General features: G+C 47.2%; 2 protein-coding genes across 2 annotated transcripts in view; both read left to right on the top strand.

Moving 5' to 3' along the window:
* LOC130374958 (protein EFR3 homolog B-like) overlaps positions 1–15,356 on the top strand; it is a 28,233-nt gene that overhangs the window by 12,398 nt on the left and 479 nt on the right. Inside the window, exons 7-21 of the mRNA XM_056581937.1 lie at positions 899–1,018; positions 2,644–2,722; positions 3,226–3,361; positions 3,999–4,160; positions 9,010–9,121; positions 9,389–9,440; positions 10,046–10,218; positions 10,561–10,636; positions 11,324–11,482; positions 12,793–12,924; positions 13,035–13,102; positions 13,348–13,475; positions 13,658–13,749; positions 14,932–14,980; positions 15,211–15,317. Of these exons, the coding sequence (XP_056437912.1) occupies positions 899–1,018; positions 2,644–2,722; positions 3,226–3,361; positions 3,999–4,160; positions 9,010–9,121; positions 9,389–9,440; positions 10,046–10,218; positions 10,561–10,636; positions 11,324–11,482; positions 12,793–12,924; positions 13,035–13,102; positions 13,348–13,475; positions 13,658–13,749; positions 14,932–14,980; positions 15,211–15,317 (1,645 nt within the window). The remainder of the gene's footprint in view (positions 1–898; positions 1,019–2,643; positions 2,723–3,225; positions 3,362–3,998; positions 4,161–9,009; positions 9,122–9,388; positions 9,441–10,045; positions 10,219–10,560; positions 10,637–11,323; positions 11,483–12,792; positions 12,925–13,034; positions 13,103–13,347; positions 13,476–13,657; positions 13,750–14,931; positions 14,981–15,210; positions 15,318–15,356) is intronic.
* LOC130374793 (protein EFR3 homolog B) overlaps positions 949–15,356 on the top strand; it is an 89,581-nt gene continuing 75,173 nt past the window's right edge. Inside the window, exon 1 of the mRNA XM_056581750.1 lies at positions 949–1,018. The gene's annotated coding sequence lies outside the window, so the exon portion shown is untranslated. The remainder of the gene's footprint in view (positions 1,019–15,356) is intronic.

Here is a 15,356-nt window from a genome sequence, read left to right as displayed (position 1 = left end):
TACCTTAAATGATCATTTAAAGAAATTTGTGAGATATTTATGAGACGTGATTTTCCCTAGAGTATAGTTTTGAAAGAGAAAAGGCCCTCACTGCTGAAGGTGACTTATGGAAAAAAGCAATGCCAAGCCAGGAAGCCACATGGCCTTTTCCATCAGCAATAAGTGGAAGTTCTGCTGTTTAATAAATGATGTGGGCATACAAGGACCAGCCGAGGCCAGCCCCAGCTGAGCTGGAGCTGGACCGGTGACGTTAACAATGCATGAGATCAAAGCCTGGCTGTGTGTGTGTTTGTGTGTGTGTGCGCACATTTAAAGCCGTGCGTTTATGAAAACAAGCGCGCATTGATTGCCATTCGTCGTTTGGCTGATCACAGTTCCAGCCTCTACAAAAAAAAGTACATTACATTTATATGAAAAAAAAAAGAAGAGAATGCAGCAAACACGCCCAGCAGCACACACTGCAGTGGCTGCAGTCCCTCCGCTTCCGTTAGAAATGCGAGCTCCTCTGATGGAGTCGTCACTCCAGGCAGTGACACAGCGACCCGGTGGGTGGCTCGGACAAAAAAGACCCAGTGAGGGGAAATGCTGTTCGTGTTGAGTCATTGATCTAACCTCGCTCCCCATCCGCCCCCACCCCCCCTCGCTCTCCTTCCCTCTCTCTAATCCCCCACTTTCTGCTGTTTTACGCTCTTCACTCTCTTTCCCCTCGCCCCTCGATCACCCGTCACTCCTCCCTACTCACTCCCTGCTTCCTGACTCCCAACACGCACTTATTGACTGCCCGTCCTCTCTCTCTCTCCCTCCCACCCACCCCACCTCCACCTCCTCCTCCTCCTCCCACCCTCACTCACTCCTCTCCTCCTCCTCCTCCTGCCCCCGCCTTCCCTCCTCCTCCCAGCCGCTCTCCATCAGAGAAGGAGAAGGAGAGCCCGGTGGAGCTGACGGAGCGCTGCTTCAGGGAGCTGCTGGGGCGCGCCGCCTACGGCAACATCAAGAACGCCGTCACGCCCGTCCTCATGTAAGACCCCCCTTTTGATTTTGAGGCATGGACATGATTGTCGATTTTTTTTGTTTTTCTTATGTCAATGTTTTCCTGTCGTGTGTTCACCTGGGACCGGTCCTACGTGGTGGTGCGTTCTGCCTCGTGCGCCGTGGAGCTTTTTGATTTCCAGTGGGCTCTCACCAGCAATCAGTGGTGGTTTGGGCTGACGGGCGGACAGCTCTATAATTGCCCCGCATCGTGCTTGCGTTCCCGGGTTCATCGCATCCTGCGATTTAGCTGTCTCAACTGTCCTCCTCGCTGTTTTTTGGTTTGTGGCGCCATGTGTTTGGTTCTTCCTCTGGTCTGTGTGTGTGTGTGTGTGTGTGTGTGTGTGTGTGTGTGTGTGTGTGTGTGTGTGTGTGTGTGTGTGTGTGTGTGTGTGTGTGTGTGTGTGTGTGTGTGTGTGTGTGTGTGTGTGTGTGTGTGTGTGTGTGACTACTTCTGTTGTTCCATCTGCGTCTCTTTCGTTTTTCCCTCGCTCGTTTCTTCGCTGTTAGGTTTGTTCAACCTTGCCCTTTCTTCCAGCCCCACTGGGACTCTGCCTCTTTCCCTGCCTTTAGCTCGGCGTGTGCCCTCTCCACTGTCCCCTGGTCCCTATTGATGCGACCGGCCCCACATGTCACAGTTAACATGACACTGAGGGATATCCAAAATAGTGCACCCGCTGTCTCTAATTTTAAACAAATGTTTTATATTGATCTATTTTGTAGATGCAGCCTTTGACCAAATTACCAAACAACAACTCTTCAACAAAATACTCCTGAACAGCACATCTGCTTATACTCTAGTTCAGAGTGTGTGTCCATCTGTGCCATTTGTGATATTTGTCCTTGTGTTCTATTTCCTATCATTTAATTTTTATAATCTCCCATCTGTCTGTTACACCTTTTATTTTACACCGGCCCGGTCTTTCTGCATCGTTCTCTATTCATCACTATCACGTATGTTTATGTGTGTGTGTGTGTGTGTGTGTGTGTGTGTCGGTCTGATTTGAGGGAATGTGAATTATGTGGATCCTGTGATCAAAGACATTGATAGGTTGAGTCATGACTCACCAGAGATGACGTGTTTCGAATACGAGGCCTCGAAATGATCTAGGAAGGAAAATTATTCATTGCACGTAGAAAGACAGTTCCAGGCTTTGTAGTTGAGAAGCAGTCAGCTTCCCTTATCGAGGCCTGAGTCAGCTCCTATTAGTGTTTTCAACCTTATAGCTCCGCCTACGTTGCCAGAGTTAATTCTCCGTGGACTTGCTGATATTTTTTCGCCTCGTCATCTGAGTCACGGTCAGCGTTTATCACAGGCTTTGACAAACAAATAAAAGGTTCCCCTCTATACCTTTTCATTATACTACTGCTGCTGTCTTTTGTTTTTCTGTTACGATGTACAAGACAAAGTTTGGCTATAGGCAAGCTAACAATCGTTCTGTGTTAGGAGTTTACTAGCTTGTTTGTCGCTAGCGGAAGTGCATCGAGCGCGGTGGCCTTATATGGGCTGTGACTTCCTAGTTACTGGCTGGTTCCATGGCGGTCGTCAATGCCACCGCCACTGTGTAATTACCTCCACCGCATTCCCTACTGAATACTCCTTTATCTCTCCAGGCACTTGGATAACCACTCATTGTGGGAGGGCAAGACATTTGCTGTGCGCTGCTTCAAGATCATCATGTATTCCATCCAGGTAAGACTCTCTCATCCCCTGACACCTCCTCATACCTGGGCATCTTCTGTCGTTTCCCTCTTTGTCTTCTTGTCTCTTCTTTCCTTTGTGCAACTCCTACGGCTTGTCTTATCGGTCTATTTATGTATCCGAGTCTGTTATCACCACCCTCCTATTCCTTTGTGGTCCTCACTTCCTCGTCGGGTTGAATATTAGGATTGTGTGAGTTTCTAGACATTGGACATATTTGTATTTTTAGCTTTATAAATAAGGATGCAGTGTGTCGTCTCATGCGAGCAATCCTTTGAAAAGTTGTTATTTGTTCTGTTTTTTGTTTCCCTGCACCCAGGGTGGTGTGAATATCAAAGCTATGTCTGCTAGGCTTAAATGTGGTTCTCTTGAAATAGTCCAAACCCAACCTGCGACTTCCCTTCAAAGTGCTTCACTGCGTCTACCTGCTGGCTCGTGATCCGCTGCCACTCACGCCTCTCCGTCTGTCTGTCTGTCTGTCTGGCCCCCTCCAGTCCCAGCACTCTCACCTGGTCATCCAGCAGCTCCTGGGCCACCTGGACGCCAACAGCAAGTCCTCCGCCACCGTGCGGGCCGGCATCGTGGAGGTGCTCCTGGAGGCGGCCGCCATCGCGGCCAGCGGTTCAGTGGGTGGGTACACGCTCGCACGCACACATGTACACACAGGTGCACACACACTCACACAACACATGTACACACAGGTGCACACACACTCACACACACACATGTACACACAGGTGCACACACACTCACACACACACATGTACACACAGGTGCACGCATACGTGTGCACGCGTGCACATCTACACACAAGTAAACACACGTGCACACGCACACACACACACACACACGAGATGACTCACATAAATCACACCTCCATGTTGCAGTGACACCCCCCCCGTCTCGCAGATGGTCAGTGTTTCATCACAGATTCCCTGGCATCGTGACATGCCGTTTATCTGTACACTGGATTACTTGATATCCCTTTTTTTGTGCCACGTATCCGCCAGACTGGTGGGTTTTGCCTAAATTCTCATTGATACAGTAAGTGCCATGATACATCAAACATCTGTTATAGATCATAGCTTTAAGGTTCACTGTCTGTAAACCGTCTGGGTCATTTTCTGCCAAATAAATTGGTGTTCCTAGACATTATGACCAGCACTATATAAAGCATGAAGGCCACATGCACTTCCCCATTTCGGCCACAGTATGGTGCTGTTTGTCCGTTTTAACTTTTTGAGTTTGTGTGTGTGTGCATGCCAAGGCCCCACAGTGCTGGAGGTGTTCAACACCTTGCTGCGGCAGCTGCGTCTGAGCGTGGACTTTGAGCTGACTGGCTCCTACGACCCGGGCAGCAGCATGGGCACCAAGATCATCAAGACCCACGGAGAGAGACAGCTGCAGGAGGCCGTCATCAGAACCATCGGTTAGTGTGTGTGTGTGTGTGTGTGTGTGTGTGTGTGTGTGTGTGTGTGTGTCACTTCACTGAGAACGGATGGTCAAACACTGCTACATTGATCAGAGTAGCCCTGTCCACCATCCTGGTTCTGCCTGAATTTCCTCCCATCTCGAACTCGGTCCAACACCAACCTTCTAGGTGGTTCTGTGAGCTGTCCGTTCCCTTACAGAGCCAGTGAACCCAAAGCTGTTTTGGGGTTTTAAACGTGGTTGTCAACAAAGTAATTTTTGCCGCTTCATCAACGTTACTGAAATAAGGCCGTAATGTAGACATCTGGAGTGAAGTATTTTGGCACAGACTGGGAGGATCGTACACGCCCCATCGAACGCAGTAGTAGAGGCGTATCACTCCTTCCGTTTGCTGGCAGGGTCCTGAGATGGCTCAATGAGAGCTCTAATGGGATGTCCTCAGGTTTTGCCTGTCCCAACAAATGTGTTGACAACCTCAGCCAGCCTCCACAATGGATGAGTCATTTCTTGTCCGCCCAGGGATAAGGCAGGGATGCCTGCCAGCCCATACTCCACGGCCTGGAGCCGCAACGTGGTTCGGAAGAGCTCTTCCAGCCCATGTTCCAGGATGCCTTCAGACTGTCCCCGGTGCGGCGTTGAGAACGTTCAGCAGAGTGGGGCTGATGGCCAATGGAGTACCAGCCTCCCATCCACTTTACTTACTCCTCAGTGCTGGTGAGGAACAGCTGTCGGTAGTCTTTCTGTCAGCCATCTTTCCCGTACCCGGGGAGCATTGTCCCTGAGGAAAGTGGCATTGAGAACGACACGACAGCCGCATCAAACAGGCACCCACTGCCTTTGGGAGACGTTGGCTCTCAGAAGAACAACCTTCATCCTGCCACAAAGTAAATGGTAAACGGACTGCATTTATATAGCGCCTTTCTAACCAGTGGCCACTCGAAGGGCTTTGCAATTATTACATGACATTCACCCATTCATACACCCATTCACACACAGACGGTGACGTCAACCATGCAAGGTGACACTGCCGCCCTATCTGCAGAGCAATCTCTGAGCGCTCTCCTTAATATCTGTGGGGCTTGGTGGCACCTATAGCTCTCACATTATCATCCAGCGTGTGCCGTCCCACTGAAACGCATGCAGAGAGCCACTGCAGAAGAATTGAGGCCATGGCCCCCCAGCGCCAGCTGCAGAGGCTGGGACACGTGACCAGGCCTCCCCCATGTGGGCCACCAGGCGGGGGAGCCTTATGGGCTCAGCCTCGTCACGCTCCACACTCAGTCGGAGGGCTGAGGAAGCCCTGTGAGGCTCAAGCGGAGAGCGCCGTGAGGCAGTGAGGGATCAGAGCTGAGGAACTGGAGGGTGGTGCTGTGGAACGTACACCGGCGGTTCTTAGGGGGAGGAAACAGCTCAGCCCGACCCCGTAGCCACCCGAAATATGGAGTTTAATTTTTTTTATTTTTGGAAATGAGGACACAGACTTATAATGCCACATCAAATCAATGTTCTTGCCCAATTCAGAGTTCCAAAATCAAGCTCTAGCGGGCTGTCTGAGAGCGCCTCTCTGATGCAATAATTACAATGATCTTTGCAAAAGGTTAAACTTTAAAAGTTAAACTTTATTCCAACCTGTACAAATAGTTTGGTAAGCATTTCCATAGATTAAATGTTCCAGAACATCGACTTGGGCCGTATCCCTTGGCGACAGCTGTGTTGGGAGTGTGTTTGTACGCTGGAGCTCTTAGTCAACCAGAAGACAGCAGAAGAGAGCCAGCAGGCAAACAGCCGTGGTTGTCATGACCACCGCCACACATACATACACCACCTGCATGTGTGTGTGTGTGTGTGTGTGTGTGTGTGTGTGTGTGTGTGTGTGTGTGGCGACGCTATGCCGGTCACGGGTGAAGCACCGCTCGACGCCAATGTTGTTTTTGTAAAAACTTAAACAACCGCACCCGTCATAACTGCCGCCGTTAATGTAGTCAGTTGCTGAGATGTTCTACAAACTTGTTAATCATGTGCGCCGTGACGGCGTTAAGAGGTGCTTACAAACAAGCATTGAGAAGCGGCAGGATCTACCAACAAGCATGGGCTGTCCACGACCCTACTCTGGACGCTATGGGTAGATCAAATCCCTACACAGACTTTTCAACATTCTCTGGACCACTGACTGAACATCGCTGGAATGATTTCCAAATGGCAGAAAGGGCGTTTAGAGAGACGTTGGATACAAAGAAGTTGCAGCAAAAACAGCACTTCCTTTCGTCTGCAGACCCGGGCAAGTAGATGAGATTAATGTCACTTCTCAACGGCGTGTTCTACAAGAATGGCATATTCAGTGGATTATCATATGGAGAGCCTTTTTTGAAATACACAGCACGCATCCTGAAGAAACTTCCACTGGGCCAACCTTTCCCTGGGGAATTAACATCAACTTCACTCGCTTCCTGGATTGAGATACAACTCCGCTTTGTAAGGGATATAATCCAGCCCTCTCTTGGGGCCACACAAAGCCGACATTCCAGGAAAGTAAAACGCAATAAACTTTCATATCTATGGCAAAACAGAAGAACAAAAGCGATACAAATCATTCTGAATAATAGCGAGTACCCCGCCCCGCCCCCCTGCTCCAGTAACATTGCACACATACAGCCCTACTATGAGGTTAAATGCCAAGGGAAAGGCCAAACGTCATCTGCAGCCCCCCTGCCACCCCCACCCTGGTCCGGCCTGATACCATCATCCGAACCAGAGCATCTACCTAACACTGCACATTTCAACGAAGAAGAGGTGAAAAAGGTAATTGACAGATTACCTAATTATAAAGCAAGTGGTGTAGATGGGGTCACGTATGAAACACTCAAAAGCACAAACTCATATAGGACTCTAACAACAATCTTTAATGTATGTCTGGAGAACAAGAGAGTACCCGACTCTTGGAAAGGGGCTCTCGTTCACAGAATACCGAAAAAAGATAACATCCCAGACGACCCGACTACATGGAGAGACATATCCCTCCTCCCAACAGTTTATAAGGTGCTCATGAAATGCATCCTCTCCCGTATTCTACCGTGGCTAGTGGAAAATAATATTCTGTCCACAAAGCAGAAAGCCTACATAGAAAGGCAAGGGATGAATGAACATCGTTTTTGCCGTTTTTGTGTGTGTGTGTGTGTGTGTGTGTGTGTGTGTGTGTGTGTGTGTGTGTGTGTGTGTGTGTGTGTGTGTGTGTGGTGTGTGTGTGTGTGTGTGAGAGAGACATGTACCACTGGCCTGTGAAGGAGTCCCTGTGTGTTTGTCCTTTTAGAAGAACATCGTGCTAATAGAAAGGGGGGTGTTGTTTGTGACCTTGGGCTAGGGATGGGCGATATGGTATAAAATCGATATTGCGATATACATTGCAGCCTCTTGCGATAACGATATATATCACAATATAAAATCATAAAATAACCATTTCAGAAAAGGTTACATAGACCCTAAGGAAAGCCAAACTGCTAAATGTATTTTTTAAAAAGGGCTAGTTTTGAGAACATTTATTGTGCAACACTATAATCAATCAACCTAATGTTGCAGATAAATAAAATTCAAGGGCATGAGCTGCAGAAACTTTAACAAGGTAAAAGCGTCAAGTATTGGGGTCTTTCCTTAGAATGGTTTGCACTAAACTTTAGTGCAAAGCATTCTAAAAGGCACTACACTTAGTTTATGTCCTTGGTTCTTAAATGCCACCCAAGATGCAGAGAACAGGAAAAACTGGTGTTCTTTTAGATAAGGAACAGACACTGTACTGACAATTATGGATGGGCATGATTAATTGATGATCGATCATTGATTGTTAAGAATTTTGTCGATCACGTGATATTTTTTTATCGATCCAAACTAAAGGAGGTTGTGTTTCATAGTGTGAGAGCGGAACAGCCAAGCCGTTGCTTGTCTGTTTAATACAGATTTTGTCTTTTTTAATTGATTCCCGTGTTTAGTGCACACTAAAACAAGTTTAGTCCCAGGACCTTTTGGGCTGTTGCGAATAAAAAACCATCGAACTCGGGAACGGACCAAACAGCCTGTCCGAGACCCAGCCGGAGAGGTGGACTCGGTTCGCTTCAAAACGAACCCTGGTGCGGTTCGCTTGAGATGTGAAAGCGAACACACCTCGCTCTGATCAAGAAAAAAAATCATAAACATTTGGACGTAACATGCACCTGCTCAGCCGTGCGCATTATGGGTATTATTGTTTGATCAGCGGTAGCTCCAAGACTAGCAGCACGTTGTCGAAACGTCGGGTGAAAATGAGTCATGGCTCAACATGGAGCAAAGAGGAGACGGAATGTCTGTTGGATATTGGGGTCCGATATCCAAAAGACATTCCGTCTCCTCGTTGCTCCATGTTGAGCTACGACTCAATTTCACCCCGGTCCGACAAAAGCACATAAAAAGTATGCTGGAAAATATACATAAAAATGCCGATGCATTCAACACATTCCGAGTCAGGATGAGGGAGAAGGAGTTGGACTGGTCCGCAGATCAATATATCACGCTGGATATCCATGATTGTTTACTTTCACAGGCGCTTTCTTCCCCTTTCTTCCCCTTTACCCCGCCCCAGAACTTTTTGTCCAATGTTTTAACGTTCTTTGCACACATGCAGGTTTATTGACAATTCTGGCACTGTTGCGAAAATTGCAATGCGAAATGGAACCGCCCCAAACCAAAAATGTAACATTGTATTTTGCGTCATCAACATGCATTATCGCGATAGGCCATTTTTTATCGTGTACATCGTTTATATCGCGCATTACTACCTTGGGCTACTGTAATCATTCATGGTTCCTTTCCTCTCTCTGCAGGGTCGTTTGCCAACACGCTGCCGACCTACCAGAGGTCAGAGGTCATGCTCTTCATCATGGGCAAGATCCCTGTGCCTGGCGTCCACCCTGCACTGTCCTCCTCGTGCTCTGGGTGAGACACACACACACACACACACACACACACACACACACACCACCACACACACACACACACACACACACACCACACACACACACACACTAGGAGATATTCTGCTGTGAAATATATCGTGTCTTGCTGTTCCTACTTCTGCCACATTTGCATTTGCAACACTTGGAAAGCCTGCCTCATTATTGATGAAAAACCGATGCAAAGAAAATGTTCCACATACTTGATATGTGTAATCAATGTAACCCAAATTGTGCTCTGTGTCTGCAGGCCTGAAGGAACCAGGATGATCCAGATCATGCTTCTCAAGTCCCTGGTACAGGTGAGTCTTGAGGTTCTCATGACAATAAAGCTATCATCTAAGGGTATCTTAAAAAAGCCTTGCACTGAGAAAACTGACCGTACGATGACAATTAGTCGACAATACAATGACGATGCATTGCACTGCATTAGTTGACAATAGACCCCTTTCACAGAGACATCATCGTAGGATAATCACAGCTATCAGTCAAAACACTCATTTCTGAGACATTTGTATATAATGAACAGACCCATAATTAGTGACACTATCGCAGGGCTCGATCAATCGTGCCTGTTTGGAACGGGGTGATAGTTGCCGCTTTCTCAAGATCGGCTGATCGAAACGACCTCCTGCTTAACACTGCAATTTCTTGGGTTCAAACACAATCAAATGTGAAGTCGATCGAATGAACGGCCGTCAAGATTCGTCTAATTATAGTTATGAGTAATTATACGTCAGCATATCCATCATGCGAGTCAGACAATGACCCAAGGCATGAATTCCAGTACGTTGACGACATTCATGCATTAAACACTGAGGTGCAAGCACTCTATCCATCCACCACCTACCACCTGATCCACTCCTCTTCTCGCCCTCTCCCTCTCCCCCTCCCCCATGCGCTCCAGGTGACGGCGGGCTTCCAGACCACCAACATGCTGACGGCGCTGCCCAGCTCGTTCCTGGAGCCGCTGCTCTCCTTCTCCCTCACCGAAGACCCCGAGGTCCGCCTGCTGGTGATCCACATCCTGCTCAGCCTCATCGATCGCCACGACAACCGCCCCAAGTTCTCCGCCATCAGGTGAGGGATGGGCGCGACGTTGTGTGGAATGACTCGTGTGCTGTGTTGTTGAACGACGAAAAAGCACAAAGCACAAGAAGCACATTGTTGTGATGATTCGGCTTCTCCTTTGGGGTCGCTGATGAACTAGAAGCATATCGTTTTTGTGAAGCGAAACACACACAGAGCATGAATGTAGTAGGGCTGTATTTTTCCGCTCGCTTCATGTAGGGCGTGTGTCTAATTGGACTGTCTGGAAACAGCCGTGTGCTCAAGATTACGATTTTCTTTTTTTCTATGTATTTTGAATTTGTAATGGTCATATTAAATTGTGTGTGTGTGTGTGTCTGCGCTTCTGTCCAGCATTATCTCGGATATCTCTGTGCTCAAGCTGAAGGTGGACAAGTGCTCCAGACAAGACAACTTGTTCATGAAGAAGGTAATCCCTCTGCAATTCTCTAGTACTATCAAATTAACTCTCAATAGAGGGTATGCTTTATGGACTTTAGTGCTGGGAATCAGCAGGGACCTCGTCCAATTATAAAGACAAATGCTTGAGGGCTGATATTCTTCGAATCAGTAAATCAGTAAATCAGTTTTTGATTCTGTAAATTTTGCAATACCAGAAAGAAATGTGTTGTATTTTAAATGAACATGACAGACCAGACCGGAAAGTAATGGATGGATCAACTATTGGCTTGTAAACCGTAGCGCACTTTCTAGGACGCTACCAATATTTTTTATATATTTATTAGCAGATAATCCTGATAGGTCCAAAAATCACTTTTTCACCCATCCCTAATGATTGTAAGAGTGTAAGATAAATGTAAGCAACAATATGTTATTAAGTGGCTCCTCGGGCTAAGAACAGGAGGAATGTCATTTGGAGAGACGGCAGGGGCAAAGAACCAATATGTAGTCAGACAGCCTCGATGGTTGCATGGCAATAAGCCGCCATGAAAAATATCATAGACGGTAGAAGATCGATTTCAGCTCAGTGTGTCTCGTATCTTCGTTGCTCGTATCATCAGCATAGAATGCAAAGCCACACATGTGTACTTTATTTTCTTTATGCATGCGTGTCTCTCTATAATCCCCCCCCCCCCCCCCCCCCCGCCGTCTGCAGCACGGCCAGCAGCTCTACCGCCACATCTACCTGGGCTGCAAGGAGCAGAGCAGCGGGCGGCAGCACTACGAGAACCTCTACAACCTGCTGGCCCTGCTCAGCATGGAGCTGGCCAACGAGGAGGTGGTGGACCTCATCCGGCTGGCGCTCGCCCTGCAGGTGACCGGATAGTTAGAGCACACGGGGATATAGCAGAGCCTGAGATCTGCTGTGAGGATAGCATGCCGCTTAATGCCTCTGACCAGGCGAATCTGTGTTTCGTTTGAGGTATGTGATTTAGGGCAGTTTAGACAGTATGCTAAGTCGTATTTTCAGATTTGCCAGCAACGTTTCATTGATTTTTCCGGGACTTGGCTGAACTCTGTAACTCTGTATTAACGTTGTAAATATTTGTATTCTTTTTTTATTTTAGCTCTTTTATGTGGACACTATTTGTAATTGATGACATTATGCTAATCATGAAAGATACAAGACACAAGAGGTTTATTGTCATATTCACAATGGAAACATAGTTTGCACCGGACAATGAAATTCTTAATTTGCAAGTTCCCTTCACACAAAATATACTTAAAATAAAGTTAATCTGTACGAAGAGCAGAATTTAGTTAAACAAAAACAGTTAAATATAATTTTATATAAATTGGGGTTAAGGATGTGCAATGTTCGCATACAGCAGAAGGCACTGAAAGACATTGCAATATAAGAAGTTTGAATATGTATATTGGATATTGAATATTATTATTAGATAAGTTTACAGTTGAAAATAAATATAGTTCACAGTATTGAATATAGTGCAAATACAGAGTGTCATCAGTGTTTGATAGTCATTCAGCAGCTTGATGGCCTGTGGATTAAACAGTTTTTAAGTCTGGTTGTTCTGGCTTTCACGCTCCTGTGGCGTCTGCCAGATGGTAGCAGTGTGCAAAGTGTGCGACGGGGGTCGGTAGTGTCCTTGATGTGTGTGCCCTCTTTGTTATGGTGTGTTGGTGTTGTAAATGTCATGAAGTGATGGGAAGGCTGCTCCACAGATGTATTGTGCAGTTAATCACACGTTGGCGAGCCTTGCTTTCCTGTACCGTGCAGTTCCCAGACCACACTGTGATGGAGTTGGTCAGGAGGCTATCCACCTGTAGAAGTTGCTGAGGAGTTTGGTGGACAGTCCAAATGTCCTCAGCTTTCTTAAGAAGGACAGCCGCTGCTGGGGCTTCTTGGCAATGTGCTGGGTGCTGTGAGACCAGGAGAGGTCCTCGCTGATGTGTCTCTCCCTGAGTCTCGCCGATGTGTAATGGACTGTAATAAGCTGTGATAGAAGGCAAAAGTGTGCCCTCTAGTGCTGGAAAATGTGTTTGAACAAAATTCCAAAAAGATCAAGTTAACATGGGACCGGATATAAACAAAGTCATTTGCACTCTTTTTAGCTGACAGTATTTATGCAGCCATCACTTATCTGTGTGTGTGTGTGTGTGCAGGACCTGGCACTGTCCACGGAGGAGTCCATGCCCGTGTTCAACCGCTGTGCTATCCACGCGCTCGCTGGCGCGTACCTCAACCTCATCTGTCAGCTGACCACAGTACCCGCCTTCTGCCAGCACATACATGAGGTCAGAACCCCCCCCTCTATCTTAATACTCCTGTGTATGCGTTAGTGTGTATGCCTGCAGGCGACCGCATGCAACTTCATTAACAGCTGTGTTTACTTACCCCCTCCCAGGTAATTGAGGTGAGACAGAAAGAAGCCCCCTTCCTTTTGCCGGAGGACATCTTCATAGAAGGGCCCAAGTATGTGCCTTCCACCGCTTAATCAACTGTTGTATTCATTGTTTTAACATCTGGGGTCCAAGGGGACTCAGTTCTGGTCTGGATATCCTGGCCTAATCTTCATGATCTATGTACTGTATTTTTACATTTCTTCAGCATTTCCATTCTACCTTTGGGTACAAGACAAGTGAGAGACAAATCCATACTCTTTACTCGCTGTTTGTTCTGACGTTGATTCTGATGTCCTTTTCGACCCCCTGCCTCAGGCTACCTCCCTCTCTGGAGAAGGTGGAAGGGGAGGTGCTTTTCCTCCAGTCCAAGATCACGGAGGTCCTGGGAGGCAGCGGCTACAACATAGACCGGCTGGCCACGCCATACATCCCCCAGTACACCGGTAAGCAGGCTTGGGCACCGTCCACCATATAAACCACACTCAACCCACCTGCTACAGTGGTTTGGGACAGAATGTGGATTGCTGGAACATCTGTCGGTGCAAAGAACTACAGTTTTTTCAGCAAATGGCCACATGGCCCTTCCTTAGTGCATCTATAAAGACGGATCATGTTCTGTTCCCAGATGAGGATCGCCTCTCCAAGAGGAAGAGCATCGGGGACAACATCTCCCTCCCGCCAGAAGACGAGTCCCGTAACAGTCCTGAGAAAGAGGAGGTGAACTCATTCGCCCATTCACACACACAGAAACAACTCCTCCACTTAATTCAGAAGGCCGTACTGAGGACTTCTTTGTTGTCTTAAGGTTCCACATTTGGCTGCATGGTAGTGTGCCAAGCAGTGAGAAGGTCAATGGTATATATTACCATATAATGTGGTGGCATTGAGTGTAGCGGAAAGGTTCTGGATTCAAACCCCAATGTAAGGCCAAATGTAGCCCTGTGTTCCGTGTGTGTGTGTGTGTGTGTGTGTGTGTGTGTGTGTGTGTGTGTGTGTGTGTGTGTGTGTGTGTGTGTGTGTGTGTGTGTGTGTGTGTGGTGTGTGTGTGTGTGTGTGTGTGTGTGTGTGTGTGTGTACTGTTTATAGCACATAACCTTCCCATAGATGTGGTCGGGCTTAATGTGCAAATGTATGGTGTACATTTTTTTGACTTTCATCCAAGATACAGTTTGCCCTCACTTACTTGATGGGGCTTAAAGGGTTACTATTTAAACTGTGAACGTAAATTCTTAAATAATTAAAACCAAATGAGATTGTGGCCCTCGAAGGCTTGAAGAGTGTTAAAGACCGTCTAGCGCAGTCTGAGTGATGGAATAACATCAGTAGCATCTTTGGGCGCCTCCAGGCTTGGGTATATTCCCAGCAGGGAGCCGTTCGCACACACATAGTCCGGGGGGGGAAGCTCAATGTACCCATGGCAGACAATTGTTGAGGTAAACTGCACCCTCAGTTGGTTAAGTTTCTGACTGAGCATATAATTCACTGGGCATTTAACTGTTGGAGTTGTTACATCTCGGTGCATCACTGCAGCGGAGGCAAGAGGCCGGGCTCATTCATTAGGACGCTCCTCGTCAATGACATCCTCACTAATCCCCAGCTTTCCAATAATAATCGCGCCAGTGTGAAAGAAAACACTGAACCTATTCATGAAGAAGTTGAGGCTCCATCCTTTCACCTAAATTTCCTATGTATTTAGAGGTACAATCCTAATGGAGTTTTACTTTTGAATCCAAGTGTAAAATTGGATAGCAAATGGCGGGGTTATGATAAGTGGGTGTGCATTCTGTAACAGATCCACGTTTTTGAGACGTATGTTTATTTATACTGTTAACCTGTTGTGATTTTCAATGCCATATACGACATCCCCTCCTAAAATCTGTCCCTCTCCCCTAAACACAGCGTACCCCAGCAGAGGAGATCACGTTTGAAACGCTCAAAAACGCCATTGGTATGTTTACTCAATTTGTGCTGGCAGTTTTTTCAAGTGTTTCATGATTGAAGTTAATGGAGTTATAAATGCTTATTTGTGAGTCTTCAATGGATTCAAATGTGTGTGTGTGTGTGTGTGGTGTGTGTGTGTGTGTGTGTGTGTGTGTGTGTGGTGTGTGTGTGTGTGTTGTGTGGTGTGTGTGTGTGTGTGTGGTGTGTGTGTGTGTGTGTGTGTGTGTCCCCTTCCAGTGGACAGTGTGGGTATGGAGGAGCAGGAACGGGAGCGTAGGCGACAGGTGGTCGAGAAGTTCCAGAAGGCCCCGTTCGAGGAGATAGCTGCCCACTGTGGCGCCAGGGTACAATCAAATATATCATTATAACTGCATGCAATCTTG

Source organism: Gadus chalcogrammus, chromosome 21, assembly GCF_026213295.1.
Source record: "Gadus chalcogrammus isolate NIFS_2021 chromosome 21, NIFS_Gcha_1.0, whole genome shotgun sequence".
NCBI lineage: Eukaryota > Metazoa > Chordata > Actinopteri > Gadiformes > Gadidae > Gadus > Gadus chalcogrammus.
The sequence above is the reverse complement of the archived record's forward strand: the minus strand, read 5'-3'. Positions and strand labels throughout refer to the sequence as shown.